Genomic DNA, 19,190 nt, shown 5'->3' on the forward strand with positions numbered 1-19,190 from the left:
CCACTACCGGATCAAAAAGACCACCACCATTCTCCCAAAGCTACAAACCAGGGACTGGATTTCACTTTTACATCCCATCATTGCACAGATCAGATGCAAGTGAGTGAGTAATAAAGAATATAAAGTTTTCATCCCAGAGGACCTCAAAAATAAATCAATCAATCAAAAGCCTTGTATCCTACAAGGTCAAGAGACAAGTGCCTGGGAACCAGATCTTGGGTTCTAGTTCTTGGACTCCAATGACTGTATTATTTTCTAGGAATCTGGAGAAGACCAGCATTTCCCAAAATGCTATCTGCTGGACACTGTTCTGCAAGATGCTAATACATACGTAAATAAACTGGAAAAGTCTGGATTAAAACAAAGCTAACATGGTTACTTTACTGCAGAACATTTGCAGGGCTTTAAAATGCTAATATACACTATAAATTTCCAAGATAAGACTACATAATGAAGCCTTTAGTGAACTAATTTGAGCAAGATTGTTGGGGAGAGTTTGGAAAATGCTTCAAAAAGGTTGTTTTAGTTTGTTTGTTTGTTTTTCCCTATTGTCACAATATTACTGAGTACTTCAGATCAAATTCTAAAAAGTTCTTACCTGATATGTGTTGCAGGCAGAGATTCGTACTGGCGTGACAAAAAGAGCTCCCTATGTTTCAACTGATGTTTCTGTTTATCAGTCAGGTCAGCCTCAATTGTTGTTTCTGATTCTTCCTCAATTTCTTCTACACAAATAAAATTCAAAAAATGCATTATTACAAAGTACATTACCTATTTGGTTATTAAGATAGATTGAATCAGCCTTTCATTCAGTATTTTTTTCAAACGAATTGATTTTAAATTTACACATTTAACTTGTCATTTGAATTACAACCATAAAATTAAGTTAGCCAGGCCTCAAAGGAAGAACTCCAATTTTAAGATGCCAGATGGAACATATGCATCTATCTCCTCTTCCCCCATGAAACTACACCAAAATATCAATGAAAATGTATTAACATTTCAATGACAATAAAAAATGAAGCAACAATGGAAGAAAGATTTTCAACAACAACAAAAAAAGATGGAAAGTAGATTTTAAAAAAAAGGAAAAGTACGCACGTAGTCAAGAGAAGGAAGTGACAATCTATGTGCATACAGAGAGGGATGCCACGGAGAAGGCGGGCACAGGGCGTGTACTGACTTATCCCTTGAAGCTACCAAGTATTATGAGAAAGAAAGTAGGGTGAGAGCAAAAAAGCAGGAGGAAGGGGTTGAAAGTCTATCTATAACACAGTAACTTAATCCCAACAATCCAGTTAAAAAGAGTACAATCAGAAACAAATAGTATAACACATTTCAAATTTGATAACACAAATAAAAAACTAATAGAAGGATTAGAGGATAATGCTAATGAAATCTCCTAGAAATTAAAACAAAGAGATAACTGAAAACCAAAAGATTAAAATATTAAATTAGAATGCATGCGGTCCAACATCCCACTAACAAAAGTTCCAGAAAGAATAGAGAAAACAGATTCTTTTACCTCTTTGTTTGTTTGTTTGGGGGTGGGGGGTGATGAGGGAAGACCTATCAAAGAGATGATTCAAGAAAATTTCCCCTAAGTGTCCAGTGAGACTGAGTGTCCCGATTGAATTCCTGTCATACTTAACTTCTTTTTTTAAGTGACAGCATGAGAAGATTGCAACCATTTACAGGAAAGAAGTGTAGGCACAAGCAAAGAAACCAGAATCCGAGTGGAATCACAGATGAACAGCAACACTGTGTGCTAAGACAGCACAGCAATGCCATCCAAGAGGAAAAATGGCATTCAACCTAGAATTGCATAGTAAACTATCAAGTCTGAAAAGAGAGTAAGGACAAACTTCTTGCATTCATTCAACCAAGATTTACAGTTCACCCTTGAACAATGTGAGTTTGAACTGCATGGGTCCACTTATATGTGTATTTTTTCAATAAATACAGTACACTGGAAAATTTTTTGGAGGTTTGCAACCATTTGAAAAAATTCACAAATGCGGACTTCCCTGCCAGTCCAGTAGTTAAGACTCTGTGCTTCCAATGGAGGGGGCGCGGGTTCGAACTCTGGTCAGGGAACTGAGATCCCACATGCTACGCGGCCAAAAAAAAAAAAAAAGACAAAAAATTCACAGATGAACCATGTAGCTTAGAAATATCAAAAAAATTAAGGAAAAGGTATGTTGGGACTTCCCTGGTGGCACAGTGGTTAAGAATCCACCTGCCAATGCAGGGGACACGGGTTCAATCTCTGGTCCGGGAAGATCCCACATGCCGCGGAGCAACTAAGCTTGTGCACCACAACTACTGAGCCTGTGCTCTAGTGCCCATGAGCTACAACTACTCAAGCCCGCGTGCCTAAAGCCCATGCTCTGCAACAAGAGAAGCCTCCACAATGAGAAGCCCGCGCACCGCAAGAAAGAGTAGGCCCCGCTTGCCACAACTAGAGAAAGCCCATGCGCAGCAACGAAGACCCAACGCAGCCAAAAATAAATAAATAAAATAAATTTTTTAAAAAAGGGATTTTTCACCTAAATGTTTATTAAAAAAAAAGGTATGTCATGAATTCATAAAACATGTGCATACTAGTCTATCCTTATATAGGCATAAGGTGAATGATATTTAATAAAAACTACTGTATTAGTTTTCTTACTGTTTCATAACTTTCCTTTCAAAGAATTAATTACCATTCACTATATTATATTGCCTCTCTCTGTAGTAACTGGAAAAACTGCTTATCAGCATATTATCACAGGTAGGTGGGTTTATTTTTTAATTGTATCAATGTTTCCAATAGTGTATTATGAATATAACTGTAACACTCTATGCCATAAAAATTTTTAAATGATTCATTCACTATCATATAGGCTAGGCTACTGTGAAGCAATCATATCAATTACACTAGGCTACCATAAAGAATCATATTGCTGGGCTGCCTTGGTGGCGCAGTGGTTAAGAATCCACGTGCCAATGCAGGGGACACGGGTTCGAGCCCTGGTCCTAGAAGATCCCACATGCCGCAGAGCAACTGAGCCCGTGTGCCACAACTACTGAGCCTGTGCTCTAGAGCCTGTGAGCCACACTACTGAGCCCACGTGCCACAACTACTGAAGCCCGCGCGCCTAGAGCCCGTGCTCCACAACAAGAGTAGCCACCGCAATGAGAAGCCCGCGCACCGCAACGCGGAGTAGCCCCCACTCACCGCAACTAGAGAACGCCCGCGTGCAACGACAAAGACCCAACACAGCCAAAAATAAATAAATAAATAAATAAATAAAATTTATTTTTAAAAAAATCATATTGCTGATTCTTCATTATCAATGCATGGATCACTATACCTGTAAATAAACATGAACTTCTTTTTCACATTTTTTTTTTCCTTTTTGATGTCTAGTGTTAGTAACACACATAACATCTACAGTGTTTTGTACTGTATAAGACAATACTGATGTAGGTACTGACAGACGATTCATCTTATAATCAGATAACAAACTTATGGTATCAATAAATACAGCATAGTACTGTAAGTGTATTTTCTCTTCCTTGTGATTTTCCTAACATTTTCTTTTCTCTGGCTTACTTTAAGAATACAGTATATATTCTGTATGACATACAAAATATGTGTTAATCAACTGTTTATGTTACGCATAAGGCTTCCAGTCAACAGTAGGCTATCAGTTAAGTTTTGAGGGGAGTCAAAAGTTTTATGAAGATTTTCAACTGTGCAGGGGGTTGGTGTCCCTAACCCCTGCATTGCTCGAGGGTCAACTGTATTAGGCACCAAAAACAGGCACTAATCAAGGTGCTGGAGGCAATCAGTGAGCAAAAAAGTTGCTACTAAGAAGAAATAATTCAAAGTGTTTGCCTCTGGGAAACAGGGTTGGAAGAAAAGGACGGAAAGGGGAGACAAAGTTTTGCCTGAGATTTTTTTTTTAATGCTGTATTTAATATTCTTTTTAAAGAAAAAAATTATTAGATGTCATTTACAGATATAATTCCAAATAATTTTAGATATAAAAATTTTTAAATATAATACCTGTAGAGGCTCACAGATCCTCTGCAGCCTTACCTGGACCAGACCAGAACAGACTGTGTAGCTATGGGAATAGCAGGAGTATTAAGAACTCAGAGTCAGGGAGGGGGGTGACTGGATTCTCACACAGGAAGTAAAGCCCAAGGTTAGGCCTCAGAGCCTTAATTTTTGGACAGTGACAAAACACACACACACACGCACACAGCAACACATTTCTGTTCCTCACAATTCTTTCTTATAAATTTCTTACGTACGGACCCAGGACCACAAGAGATTTTATCATATGTGACCCCCTAGTTGTAGTTCTTCTGAGTTGTATGAGGGCAATTAATAGGCTAAGTATCAAATCCTTTCTACCTTCAAACTTTTAAAACTCTGAATTGAAAATGAACGTGTAAAAATTAGAAACTGATTTAGAAAAAGACCCACCTAACTCAAAAACAGAATAATGTGATTTAAAATTCTTTGATTGTTCTTTATAATGAACTACTCAAAGAGAAATGAAGCACTAAAAGAGCCATTTACTTGCAAGTCTAATAACATCTCACCAGTGGAAATCAATGAAGTTATTGCTGCATTGGCACTATTAGCACCAGCAAATATCACATACAAAATTATACTCTTTACCTAATTAGGATTTGATAAATTGTTGTTCCATAAAACACAGCTAACTGAATTCTAACGTGTACCCTATAGAGCTAAAACAGCAACAAGCTCTAAAAATAATGGTAACAACAGCAAATCTTATTTTCTTGTACATTCTCTTGATACTGGGTGAAAAGGAATAAAATCTCTCAAGTTCAATCTAACCAAACACAGAAATCACCAAAACAGCATCTGAAACTCATTTTTTCAAATTTACAAGTTAAATTTCATTTACATATTTGTATAAATTTCTATTGGCTTCTGAACAAGAAATGATTCCCATGCCATTAACATCCTAAAAACATTAACCACAATGGCAAAAACTGGCATTTAGACAATGAAAAATTTAAAAGAATAGAACTATCATCAAAAATCACGGGGCTTCCCTGGTGGCACAGTGGTTAAGAATCGGCCTGCCAATGCAGGGGACACAGGTTCAAGCCCTGGTCGGGGAAGATCCTACATGCCGCGGAGCAGCTAAGCCCGTGCGCCGCAACTACTGAGCCTGCGCTCTAGAGCCCTCACGCCACAACTACTGAAGCTCGCACACCTAGAGCCCGTGCTCCACAACAAGAGAAGCCACCACAATGAGTAGCCCCCTCTCGCTGCAAGTAGAGAAAGCCCGCGTGCAGCAACAAAGACCCAACACCACCAAAAATAAAAATAAAAATAATTTTTAATAAAATAAAATTTAAAAAAAAAGAAATTAAAGAAGACTTAAGTAAATGGGAAAACTATGTTCACAGATTGGAAGATTTAATATTGTTAAGATGGCAGTACTGCCTAAATTGATCAACAGATTCAATGCAACCCCTACCAAAATTCCAACTGTCTTTTTCACAAAAATTAGCAAACTAATCCTAAAATTCATATGGACATGTAAGCAACCCAGAATAGCCAAAATAATTTGAAAAAGAACAAATTTAAGAGTACTCACACTTAAAAAAAAAAAAAAAGAAAAAAAAAAGAGTACTCACACTTCCAGATTTCAAAGCATTCTTCAAAGCTACAACAACCAAGACTGTGGTACTGGCAAAAGGATAGGCATAGATTAATTAGAATATAACTGGGAGTCCAGAAATAAGCCCGTACACTTATGTTAAATGATTTTGGATAAGGATGCCAAGACAATTCACTGGGGGAATGAATAGTCTTTTCTACGAATGGTGCTGAGAACAACTGGACATCCACATACAATGAATAAAGCTGGACCCTCACACCACATACAAAAATTAATTCAAAATGGATCAAAGACCTAAACGTAAGACCTCAAACTTTTATAAAACACTTAGAATAAAACACAAGTGTAAATCTTCATGACCTTAGACTAGGCAATAGTTTCTTCACTATGGCACCCTAAATAAATCACAAGCAACCAAAGAAAAAACAGGTAAATTAGAATTAGTATTAAAATTTTTGTGCGTAAAAAGGTACTCTGGGGCTTCCCTGGTGGCGCAGTGGTTGAGAATCTGCCTGCCAATGCAGGGGACACGGGTTCGAGCCCTGGTCTGGGAAGATCCCACATGCCGCGGAGCAACTAGGCCCGTGAGCCACAACTACTGAGCCTGCGCGTCTGGAGCCTGTGCTCAGCAACGAGAGGCCGCGATAGTGAGAGGCCCACGCACCACGATGAAGAGTGGCCCCCGCTTGCTGCAACTGGAGAAAGTCCTCGCACAGAAACGAAGACCCAACACAGCCAAAAATATAAATTAATTAATTAATTAAAAAAAATAAAATAAAAAAATCGTGTTTAAAAAAAAAAAAAAAAAGGTACTCTGAAAAAGCAAAGAGACAACCCATAGAATGGGAGAAAATGTTTGCAAATCATGTAACTCATAAGGTTCTAGTATCCAGAATATATAAAAAACTCTTTTTTTTTTTTTAATTATTAGTACCTTTAATTATTATTTATTTATTTATTTATTTATTTGGCTGTGTTGGGTCTTCGTTTCTGTGCGAGGGCTTCCTCTAGTTGCGGCAAGCGGGGGCCACTCTTCATTGCAGTGCGCAGGCCTCTCACTATCGTGGCCTCTCTTGTTGCGGAGCACAGGCTCCAGACGCGCAGGCTCAGCAGTTGTGGCTCACGGGCCTAGTTGCTCCGCGGCATGTGGGATCTTCCCAGACCAGGGCTCGAACCTGCGTCCCCTGCATTGGCAGGCACATTCTCAACCACTGCGCCACCACGGAAGCCCATAAAGAACTCTTAAAACAATAAAAAGACAACCCAGGGCTTCCCTGGTGGCGCAGTGGTTAAGAATTCGCCTGCCAATGCAGGGGACACAGGTTTGAGCCCTGGTCTGGGAAGATCCCACATGCTGCGGAGCAACTAAGCCCATGTGCCACAACTACTGAGCCTGCACTCTGGAGCCCGTAAGCCACAACTACTGAGCCCACTTGCTGCAACTACTGAAGCCTGCGCACCTAGAGCCCGTGCTCCGCAACAAGAGAAGCCACCACAGTGAGAAGCCCGTGCACCGCAAGGAAGAGTAGCCCCTGCTCGCCACAACAGAGAAAGCCCGCACGCAGCAACAAAGACCCAACGCAGCCAAAAGCAAAATAAATCAAAATAAATAAATTTTTAAAAAACCATTCACAAAAAAAAAAAAAAAAGACAGCCCAATTAAATAATTGGCAAAGGATCTGAATACATTTCTCCAAAAGATATACAAAGAGCCAATTAGTACATGAAAAGATTTTCAACATCATTAGTCACTAGGGAAATGCAAATCAAAAATACCATGAGAGGACTTCCCTGGTGGCGCAGTGGTTAAGAATCCGCCTGCCTACGCAGGGGACACGGGTTCGAGCCCTGGTGAGGGAAGATCCCACATGCTGTGGAGTAACAAAGCCCGTGTGCCACAGCCCATGCGCCACAACTACTGAGCCTGTGCTCTAGAGCCCATATGCCCCAACTACTGAAGCCCACGTGCCTAGAACCCGTTCTCCGCAAAAAGAGAAGCCACCGCAATGAGAAGCCCACGCACTGCGACGAAGAGTAGCCCCTGCTCACCACAACTAGAGAAAGCCCACACGCAGCAGCAAAGACCCAACACAGCCAAAAATAAAAATAAATGAAATAATTTTTTTAATTAAAAATTAATTAATTAAAAACTACCATGACATATTTCACATTGACCAGAATGACTATAATCAAAAAGATAACAAGCAAAAATGTGGAGAAATTGTAATCTTTGTACATTATCAGTAGAAATGTCAGATGGTGCAGCTGCATTGTAAAACAGTTCAACAGTTCCTCAAATTGCTGAACAGAGTTACCATGTAACCAAGCAATTCCATTCCTAGGTATATACCCACGAGAACAGAAAACATGTCAATACAAAACTTGTACATGAATGTTTATACAGCATTATTCATAACTACCAAAAAGTGGAAGCAACCCAAACGTCTGATAAATGGATAAATAAATGTAGTATATCCATACAATGGGATATTTATCATTTAGCCATAAAGAGGAATGAAGTGCTGATTCATGCTGCAACGTGGATAAACCTTGAGACATTGTATTAGTTCGAACAAAGGAACTTTCTGGCCAACCCCATACTAAATGAAATATTACAAAAGTGAAAGACACAAAAGGTCACATATTATAGGATGCCATTTATATGAAAAATACAGAATAGACAAATCCACAGAGACAGGAAGTAGCTTGGGGGTTGCCAGAGGATTAGTGGGGGGAAATACAGGGACTGCTAATGGGTACGGGGTTTCTTTTTGGAGTGATAAAAATGTCCTGTAATCAAATAATAGTTATAGTTGCATAAATTTGTGAACATACTAAAACCCACTGAATTGTACACCTTTTAAAGTGGTAAGTTATATATGGCATATGAATTACATCAAAAAGAGAACAAGCTAAACCTTAAAAAAGGTGGGGGAGGGTGCAAATGAAATGCAAAAAGTCAAAAGAACAATGGGTAAATTTCAGCATAGTCATGGAATGGGATTCTACTCAATAGCTAAAAGTTAATGAGTGAATCCACATATCAACATGGACAGATCACAAAAACTTGATATTGAGCGAGAAAGCAATCTGTAGAAGGACACATATGTAAAACACCATTTTTTAAAATGCAAAAACAATGCTCTAAATACATACATATGTAACAAAAGTATAAATACACGAATGGAAAAAAATAACCACACACTAAAGTTAAGACAGCAATTCACCTATGGGGAAACCAGGAAAGCAATGGAGTTGGGAAGGGATGCACACAGCACTAAAAGAATCTGAAGCAAATATGTATGTCACAATAAGGGAGGACAAAGTTGGTTGGTAGGTTCATAATTAGCACATTATTCTCTCTTTTCTGCTTCCTAAAAATACCTCAAAATAAAGAGTGAATAGGGGGCTTCCCTGGTGGCGCAGTGGTTGAAAGTCTGCCTGCCAACGCAGGGGACACGGGTTCGAGCCCTGGTCTGGGAAGATCCCACATGCCGCGGAGCAACTAGGCCTGTGAGCCACAACTACTGAGCCTGCGCGTCTGGAGCCTGTGCTCCGCAACAAGAGAGGCCGCGATAGTGAGAGGCCCGCGCACCGCGATAAAGAGTGGCCCCCGCTCGCCCCAACTGGAGAAAACCCTCGCACAGAAACGAAGACCCAACACAGCCAAAAATAAATAATAAATTAATTTTTTAAAAAACAACAACTAGGCATGTCTTTAAAAAAAAAAAAGAAAAAAAAGAAACGTTCACAGCAGACCAGGTAAAAATTATCAGTAACACTCAAATCAGCTGCTGCGAGGACAGACTCACAGAGTTACGACATAAAACACCGCAAAGAGTAACCATCAAAAGGTTACTGTTCAAGGGCTCTGTCACATCTCATCCCAGTGCTTTCCACAATTCTTCCCAGATCTAACACAGGGTGGATGGGATACCAGGCTTCAGAGTCACACTTGAAATCAAAGTCTAGTTCCACCCCTTCCTAGTTGGGGACAAAATTATTTACTCTCTGTAATCCTCAGTTTCGTCATCTGTAAAATGTGGACATAATTTCTCCCTTATAAGGTTATTGTGAGAATTAAGATAATGCACATAATTTGCTTAGCACAGTGCCTAACACAGTGCTAAATTTTAAAAACTGCTATTACTATTTTTTAATGAATTCATATAATTTTCTTTTACATCTGGAAAACAATTCTTATCTCCTAAGACAATGGTTCCTAACTAAGAAAGCAAATCATGTTAAAATTGAAACAAATTAAAAATTTGCTTTCACTTTTTATAAACAACCAAAAACAGATATCCAGACCCCACCCCTGGAAATCCTGATTTAAAAATTCTAGGGTACAGTCACACCAGTTAAGCCTCAGTTAAGAATCATTATTATAAAGCACTAATTTTAAAACATTTTTATGGCAGAACACCTATGCCAGCAACTCTCAAGCTTTTTAGTCTCAGGACCCCTTATATTCTTCAATTCTACCAAGGATTTCAAAGAAGTTTTGCTTACATTGGTAACACATCTACCAATATTGTGTTAGAAATTAAAACAAATAAATTTTGAAAATACTGGAAATCACAAGCACACAATGCATTATCATGAGTGATGAAGTCATCACATGTCATACAGCCTAGAAAAACTCTGCTATATACTCCTGAGAGAATCAGAAAGACAATTAAATGACAGCTTAATATTATCAAGAAAATTTTCACCACAGACACCCTGAAAGATATTCAGGAAAAACTGACTTATGCAAAAGAAATATTAACTCAAAGTCTAACTTGAAAAGAAAAACAAGAACTGGCTAAAGCAACATTTTTTTTACTTTATTGGGTTTAAGAAACCTGTCACAGAAATTTTATCTTCACATTGTGAGATACAATGACTCATAAGTTGTTATATAGCAAGTTAGGATCCCATCAGAAATTTAAGCTATTTCTGCTTTACATTTATTTATTCAAAGAACACTGCATCTGGCAAAGGCTGCCCAATCTTATAATATATTCAAAGTCCATCTGGAATTTTATGCAGCCTTAACATGCCACCATGCATTTTTCCATTTGCTATCAATTTTAAAACTTAAGAAACAAAACGATTTACAAGCAACCAAATTTTCCGGCACCACAAGACCACCACCCTTCTCCCATTCATTACAGACACAGCAGCCAGCATTTTCCCACAGTGCAACTCATTTCTCTTGCTTTGATTAATAAAGAGTCTCATGGTTTATAAATCTTCTAATGATCTGCCCTGCCATATGTTTTACCTACTTCCCCCACAACTACACCCCATTCCCAGGGGAAAAAAAAAGAGCGGCCCCTGCTCTCCACAACTAGAGAAAGCCCGCGCGCAGCAACGAAGACCCAACACCGCCAAAGTAAATAAATAAATAAATTTATTTTAAAGAAAAGAATATAGCCCGGGACTTCCCTGGTGGTCCAGTGGTTGAGAATCCACCTTCCAATGCAGGGGACCTGGGTTGGAGCCCTGGTCGGGAAACTAGGATCCCACATGCCACAGGGCAACTAAGCCCATGCGCCACAACAAAAGATCCTGCGTGCTGCAACTAGGACCCAACGCAGCCGAATAAACAAATAAAATAAATAAATATTTTTTTAAAAGCAAAGAATATAGCCCAACTAGAATTCACATAAATTGACAGAAGAAGTGAAAATTGGTCAACCACTGTGGAAACCTGTTTGCAATATTCTACTAAAGTATATTTATACCCACCCCATAAACCAACAATTCCCAATCCTTCGTATTTATCCAAGAGGAATGAGAGCTTAAGTATACCAAAAGAATGTTCTCAGCAGTTTTATTCACAGGAGCCCAAACTGGAAACCATTTGAATGTCCATCAACAGGAGAATAAATACTGCTGGGCCAGAAAAAAGAACAAGTGATACAAGCAATAACATAGATGGATCCCACAGACACGGTGCTGAGTGAAAAAAGTCAGGCAAAAGGGTAAATACTATAGGTACTCCGCTGAGATGAAGTCAGAAACCAGGCAAAACTAACAGGTGGTAGTAGACATCAGAGCAGTGGTTATCTGGGGAGGGGGGAGGAAGAGGGTACTAATGGGCACAAAGGAATCTGCTGAGGTACTAGAAAGTTTTTCTATCTTAATCTGAGTGGCAGTAATAGAAATGTATACATCTGTGAAAATCTCTTGACCTGCACACTTTACCTATTACACTGTATTTTATACCTTGATTTTTAGATATTTTTTAAAAGGATTAGGATTTCTCCTTCTAGACAATGTAATAGGGATCAGATCTACCCTCCCGTATGAAACAACCAAAATTTACAAATTTTGGTTTCTACAAATTTACTCCCCAAAATCAAAACGTAATAAATAAGTTTAAAAGCAGAAAAAATACATGAAGCATCAGGCCACGGGCACATCAGGCAATGAAGAACAGTGATCCCTGAGAGACAGAAAACAAACAAGGTGAGCCCTAACACTGGCCCTTACTTATTGCCGTGGCAGAGTTTCCAGGCAACAGTGAAGGAGGGGAAACTGAGGCAGAGCCTGGCAGACTCCCAGAGGTGAGGAGACGAAGGTGAGAGACCAGGAAGACCAAGGCAACTAGAGTTCAAAAGATAAGAGTACCAGAGTACCAGCGTGAAAAAACCTGGAGATCACAGATGGTGATCCTTGAGCACAGCACCCATCAGTGAATGCATGTGAGGAAACTGCCATAAAACAGGGAAAGAATCAGCGGGAACAGTGCCCAGTGCTCACACGGGGCCATGAACAGTGCTTGTTTGCAAACAACCACACTGGTAAAACTCATAATTCACGGTGTATTGGGTAGAGTACACAGAAAGGTCTTGCCTAAGTAATGGGGAACAATTAAAGCCCTAGACTGAGCACTGACTGCTCTGTACCCACTTAACAAACAAATGTACATTAAGTCATAAATGCAACAACCAAAAAGACCAAACTGTTTCCAAGTAACCTAAGTGCATCACAGAACAAGGCTCAGGAAGATTTACAATAGCATAAAAATACCCAGGACACAAGAAGGTAAAATTTACAATAACTGCTACATACCTATTAGGAGGCCTAAAATTAAAAAGACTTACCTTATGAAGTGTTGGCAATGATGTGCGGAAATCAGAACTCCCCTACACTGCAGATTAGAATGTAAAATGGTACAATCACTTTGGCAAACAGTTGCAGTTTCCTAAAAGGCTAAAAATATCCAGACCATATGATAAGGCCACGCCAGTACAAACCAAGAAGAAATGCATATCTGTACAAAGACCTGCACCAACTGTTCAAAGCAACTTTGTCTGTAATAGCTAAAAACTGCAAACAACTGAAATATCCATCAACAGATGAGTAGACAAATTGTGATACATCCACACAAAGGGATACTACTCGACAATAAAAAGGAAGAAACCAGTGACCCATGTGTTCAAGGATTAGAAGACTCAGTATTGTGAAGATGTCAATTCTCCCCCAAATTGTTCAACGGATTTAATGCAATCCCAATCAAGATCCCAGCAGACTTTTTGTAAAAACTGACAAGCTAATTCTAAAATTTATATAAAAATGCATAAGATCTAGAATAGCCAAAACAACTCTAACAAAGAGAAATCAAAGTTGGAGGGCTAACATTACTTGATTTCAAGAAGTATTAGAAAGCTAAAATAATCCAAAGTGTGTTGATGGTGAAAAGAGCGACAAGTGGATCAATGGAACAGAACAGAAAGGCCAGAATAGAGCCACACATATATGACCAACTGATTTGACAAAGGCACAAAAGCAATGCAATGGAGAAAGGATAGTCTTTTCAACAAACAGTGCTGGAGCAACTGAATATGCATGCACCCCCCAAAGGAACTTAGCATGGACACCTTGTACCATAACACAAAGAGTAACTAAAAATGGGTCATAACTTAAATGTTAAATATAAAACTTCTACAGGAAAATATAGAAGACTAAATGATAGCAAAGTATGAAAGTAAAATGATTCATACTTTCTGGAAGACTCTTTAGGAACACTTATTAAAAATCTTAAAAATTGTACATGCGCTCTGATCTAATCATTACACTAAGAAAAGACAGATAAATTCATGAAAATGTATTTGCTACACAGTAACTGAAGCATTTTTCTACTTTTTTCCTGTAAACTACTAAATAATCTAAAATAATTCTACAACGGTACATGCTATTTAAAGTTGTGAATTATGTGATATATGAATTACCAATATAAGAAACATGGGTCACCTCATACTATAGGATATCATCTTTTTCAAAGCTTGAAACACTCAGGAAACCAAGGGTCAGAAAATTTATAGTCTAGCATGGACAAAACAGAAATAAGAATGAATCACAGAATACAGGATTACAACTACATTTCTTACACACATTTTCTGCAGTATCTTCACTCCTGAGAGCCTTACACTAATGAGCTTCATAATTTCTAAAAATTTCATTTAATTCTGTCATCCTTTGCTGTCCTGTTTATAGTAATTTATATGAAAAGATATACAACCCTGAGCAAGCTTTTTAAAAGTCTTTTTAAATAGGGAAGAATATGGAAAATATTTCTCCAACTGTAGAGGACTGAGTAACCTGAAAACGACCTCAACAAAAGAAAAAATGGATTTGCTCCTTGAACTATGAAAACGCAACAAAGGAGTCAACCATATTACACCTTAAAGGCAAAAACAATTATTAAAAAAAACAGGAAATAAAATCTTTTCTTTATTATCACAAGAGATGTCTTTCTAACACCCTAACCTTCAATAATTTTCTACCAGGTTGAAATTAATTCCTCGCAGGAATTGCAGTTTCACCCTCATGAATTACCAATACTCTTAAATATAAAGCAAGTTGGGCTAACCAGCTATTTTTATAGCCTTGCCACACAAAGACTCACAAATCCCCACAATGTGAAAATATTCATGCAGCTTTAAAGACTATTGTAGGACTTCCCTGGTGGCGCAGCGGTTAAGAATCCACCTGCCGGGACTTCACTGGTGGCGCAGTGATTCAGAAGCCACCTACCAATGCAGCAGACACGGGTTCACGCCCTGGTTCGGGAAGGTCCCACATGCCACGGAGCAACTGCACCCGTGCGCCACAACTACTGAGCCTGCGCTCTGGAGCCCGTGAGGCACAACTACTGAAGCCCGCACACCTAGAGCCTGTGCTCTGTGATAAGAGAAGCCACCGCAATGAGAAGCCCGCGCACCGCAACGAAGAGTAGCCTCCACTCACCACAACCAGAGAAAGCCCGCGCACAGCTACAAAGACCCAACGCAGCCAAAAATAAAAATAAAAAATAAGTAAACTTATAAAGTCCCCTACTATGATGGTGTTACTGTCGATTTCCCCTTTTATGGCTGTTAGCATTTGCCTTATGTATTGAGGTGGTCCTATGTTGGGTGCATAAATATTTATAATTGTTATATCTTCTTCTTGGATTGGTCCCTTGATCATTATGTAGTGTCCTTCTTTATCTCTTGTAATAGTCTTTATTTTAAAGTCTATTTTGTCTGATATGAGAATTGCTACTCCAGCTTTCTGTTGATTTCCATTTGCATGGAATATCTTTTTCTATCCCCTCACTTCCAGTCTGTAGGCGTCCCTAGGTCTGAAGTGGGTCTCTTGCAGACAGCATATAGATGGGTCTTGTTTTTGTATCCATTCAGCCAGTCTGTGTCTTTTGGTTGGAGCATTTAATCCATTTACATTTAAGGTAATTATCAATATGTATGTTCCTATTACCATTTTCTTAATTGTTTTGGGTTTGTTATTGTAGGTCTTTTCCTTCTCTTGTGTTTCCTGCCTAGAGAAGTTCCTTTATAGCATTTGTTGTACAGCTGGTTTGGTGGTGCTGAATTCTCTTAGCTTTTGCTTGTCTGTAAAGGTTTTAATTTCTCTGTCAAATCTGAATGAGATCCTTGCTGGGTAGAGTAATCTTGGTTGTAGGTTCTTCCCTTTCATCACCTTAATATGTCCTGCCACTCCCTTCTGGCTTGCAGAGTTTCTGCTGAAAGATCAGCTGTTAACCTTATGGGGAGTCCCTTGTATGTTATTTGTTGCTCTTCTCTTGCTGCTTTTAGTCTTTTTTCTTTGTATTTAATTTTTGATAGTTTGATTAATATGAGTCTTGGCGTGTTTCTCCTTGGACTTATCCTGCCTGGGACACTCTGCGCTTCCTGGACTTGATTAACTATTTCCTTTCCCATATTAGGGAAGTTTTCAACTATAATCTCTTCAAATATTTTCTCAGTCCCTTTCTTTTTCTCTTCTTCTTCTGGGACCCATATAATTCAAATGCTGGTGCATTTAATGTTGTCCCAGAAGTCTCTGAGACTGTCCTCAATTCTGTTCATTCTTTTTTCTTTATTCTGCTCCACAGTAGTTATTTCCACTATTTTATCTTCCAGGTCACTTACCCGTTCTTCTGCCTCAGCTATTCTGCTATTGGTTCCTTCTACAGAATTTTTATTTCATTTATTGTGTTGTTCATCATTGTTTGCTCTTTAGTTCTTCTAGGTCCTTGTTAGACGTTTCTTGTATTTTCTCCATTCTATTTCCAAGATTTTGGATCACCTTTACTATCATTACTCTGAATTCTTTTTCGGGTAGACTATTTCCTCTGCATTTGTTTGGTCTGGTGGGTTTTTACCTTGCTCCTTCATCTGCTGTGTATTTCTCTGTCTTCTGATTTTGCTTAATTTACTGTGTTTGGGGTCTTCCTTTTCGCAGGCTGCAGGTTCATAGTTCCCATTGTTTTTGGTGTCTGCCCCCAGTAGGTACGGTTGGTTCAGTGGGTCATGTAGGCTTCCTGGTGGAGGGGACTGGTGCCTATATTCTGGTGGATGAGGCTGGATCTTGTCTTTCTAGTGGGCAGGACCGCGTCCAGTGGTGTGTTTTGGGGTGTCTGTGAACTTATTATGATTTTAGGCAGCCTCTCTGCTAATGGGTGGGGTTGTGTTCCTATCTTGCTAGTTGTTTGGCATGGGGTGTCCAGAACTGGAGCTTGCTGGTCATTGAGTGGAGTTGGGTCTTAGCATTGAGACAGAGATCTCTGCGAGACCTCTCGCCGATTGATATTACGTGGAGCCGGGAGGTCTCTGGTGGACCAATGTCCTGAACTCGGCTCTCCCACCTCAGAGGCTCAGGCCTGACACCCAGCCAGAGCACCAACATCCTGTGAGCCACACGGCCAGGTACGGGGAGAGTTTCTTGCCTTTTGGGAAGTCTGAGGTCTTCTGCCAGCGTTCAGTAGGTATTCTGTATGAGTTGTTCCACGTGTAGATGTATTTTTGATGTATTTGTGAGGAGGAAGGTGATCTCCACGTCTTACTCCTCCGCCATCTTGAAGGTCTCCACTTGCAGTTCTTTTGACCCTGAGTTTAATTATAGGAGTTGAAATCTTTGCAGTTTCTGTGATTACTTGTCCTAGAAGTTTCCAGATTTGAAATGTGTAGCAACCTGCAAATCCAAGAGCTGCAATACCCAGCCCCACAGCTATCGAACTCCTTGTCAGTCCCCGGTCAATGTCGGCGTCCAACCGCTTGGCGGGGGCGGCGAGTACTCAGCATGGCACAGGCCCTCACCGGCGGTGGAAGAGCTCATATTCTAATTCCACTAAATGCTGCTCTGACTTTTGGTAAGTTACTGAATTCTCTTTGGGCCACTGTAGAAATAGAGCTAATAACAACCTAAACTAACAAATTCTAGTAGTGATGATTAAAAGAACAAAATGAATATGTGTCTAGTGTACCATCTGAAACACAGAGTTCAAAATTGTTAGTTTTTAGGACTTCCCTTGTGGTCCAGTGGTTAAGAATCCACCTTCCAACGCAGGGGATGTGGGTTCGAACCCTGGTCAGAGAACTAAGATCCCACATGCCGTGGAGCAACTAAGCCTGCACGCCATAACTGGAGAGCCCACATGTCACAACTGCTGAGCCCGCACACCACAACTAGAGAGCCGCCTGTGCACTGCAACTACGAGCCCGTGTGCTCTGGAGCCCACGTGCCACACTACAGAGAAGCCCACACACTGCAACTAGAGAAACCTGCGTGCCACAATGAAGAGCCCGTGCGCTGTAACGAAAGATCCCGTGTCGCAACGAATATCCCATGAGCAGCAACTAAGGCCCAACGCGGCCAAATTAATTAATTATTAATTTTTTAAAATGTATTAAAAAATTGGGGGCTTCCCTGGTGGCACAGTGGTTGAGAATCCACCTGCCAATGCAGGGGATACGGGTTCGATCCCTGGTGCAGGAAGGTCCCACATGCCGCGGAGCAACTAAGCCTGTGCGTCACAACTACTGAGCCCATGTGCCACAACTACTGAAGCCTGTACACCTAGAGCCTGTGCTCCACAACAGGAGAAGCCACCACAATGAGAGGCCCATGCACCAAAGCGAAGAGTGGCCCCCGCTCACCACAACCAGAGAAAGCCCGTGCGCAGCAACCAAGACCCAACGCAGCCAAAAATAAATAAATAAATAAATAATTTTTAAAAATTGTTAGTTTTCCTTCCTTCTCAAAGATAAAGTATTGATGGGTTGAAAGTGTTAAAATCTCTTCTGATATACAATATAGGTTATTATCACATTTACTGAAAAGCAAAGTCTGTGAACAAAAGGCCAGATAAAATAATACTGATTTACAACCAACAGAGCAAAGATATCTTAATTAAGCTTAAAGACTGTACAAAATTAGAACTACATTCAACATCCTGTAATCAACCATAATGGAAAAGAATGTGAAAAAGAATATTACATATATATGTATAACAATCATTTTGCTGTACGCCAGAAACTAACACAACGCTGTAAATCAACTATGCTTCAGCAAAATTTTTAAAAAATTTAAAAGACTGCACAAAATTAAAATCAAATAAAACACTGTAAAAAAATGTACATTTATTAATGCTTCCTGGATTTGTAAGTCCGTTTTAAAAAATAATGATTTATATCCATTCTCTAATACAGAGGCAATTTTGACACAAGTTATGATCTTCTTTTCCTACCTGTGTCCTCTAGACTTGAAGACAACCACAACTGGCTGCTAAGAAAAACGGAAAATGAACAAGTAAGGCCCTTTTCAGTGCCTAAAATTTTTATGACTTTTTATCCTATACGTGCAGTAAACACATAGAATAAAAGTAAGGAGCCCCTTTCTCACATCTTGGACAAAGAAAATGAAGATAATAGGGGAAAGGGTCAGAGAACATCTGAACGTCTGGACTGTAGGCCTAGAGTGAGAGTTATGCTGTGGGTGCCTGCTTGGATCTCCAGGGAAGGAATAGGGCCCCTGGAAGTCCTCCAGGTGAAGATGATAAACGGGTGATGGAGGGGGCCATCAAAGATGCCTCCTACCTCAGCTCCACAACAAAACTGGCCAGATCCAAGAGGATGTTCTTCTCTTAAGTATCCTCTCCATCTCTTTACAAGAAGAATCTCCCATCTATACTGTCCTGTTCTTACCAAAACTTGTTATGAAAACAGTTCTCTTTACTCTTTTATAAAATGTATAGGC

General features: G+C 39.6%; 1 protein-coding gene across 5 annotated transcripts in view; it reads right to left on the reverse strand.

Moving 5' to 3' along the window:
- The window catches only part of MTA3 (metastasis associated 1 family member 3), a 158,298-nt gene that overhangs the window by 108,779 nt on the left and 30,329 nt on the right, over positions 1-19,190 (reverse strand). For all 5 annotated transcript variants that reach the window (XR_014254271.1, XM_082427753.1, XM_082427752.1 and 2 more), the window contains exon 4: positions 599-725. Coding sequence is in view for 4 of the 5 variants with exons in the window: in XM_082427753.1 (XP_082283879.1) it covers positions 599-725 (127 nt within the window). In the remaining variant the exon portion in view is untranslated. The remainder of the gene's footprint in view (positions 1-598; positions 726-19,190) is intronic.

The sequence above is a fragment of the Balaenoptera physalus genome, assembly GCF_965194825.1.
Source record: "Balaenoptera physalus genome assembly, chromosome: 15".
Classification (NCBI taxonomy): domain Eukaryota; kingdom Metazoa; phylum Chordata; class Mammalia; order Artiodactyla; family Balaenopteridae; genus Balaenoptera; species Balaenoptera physalus.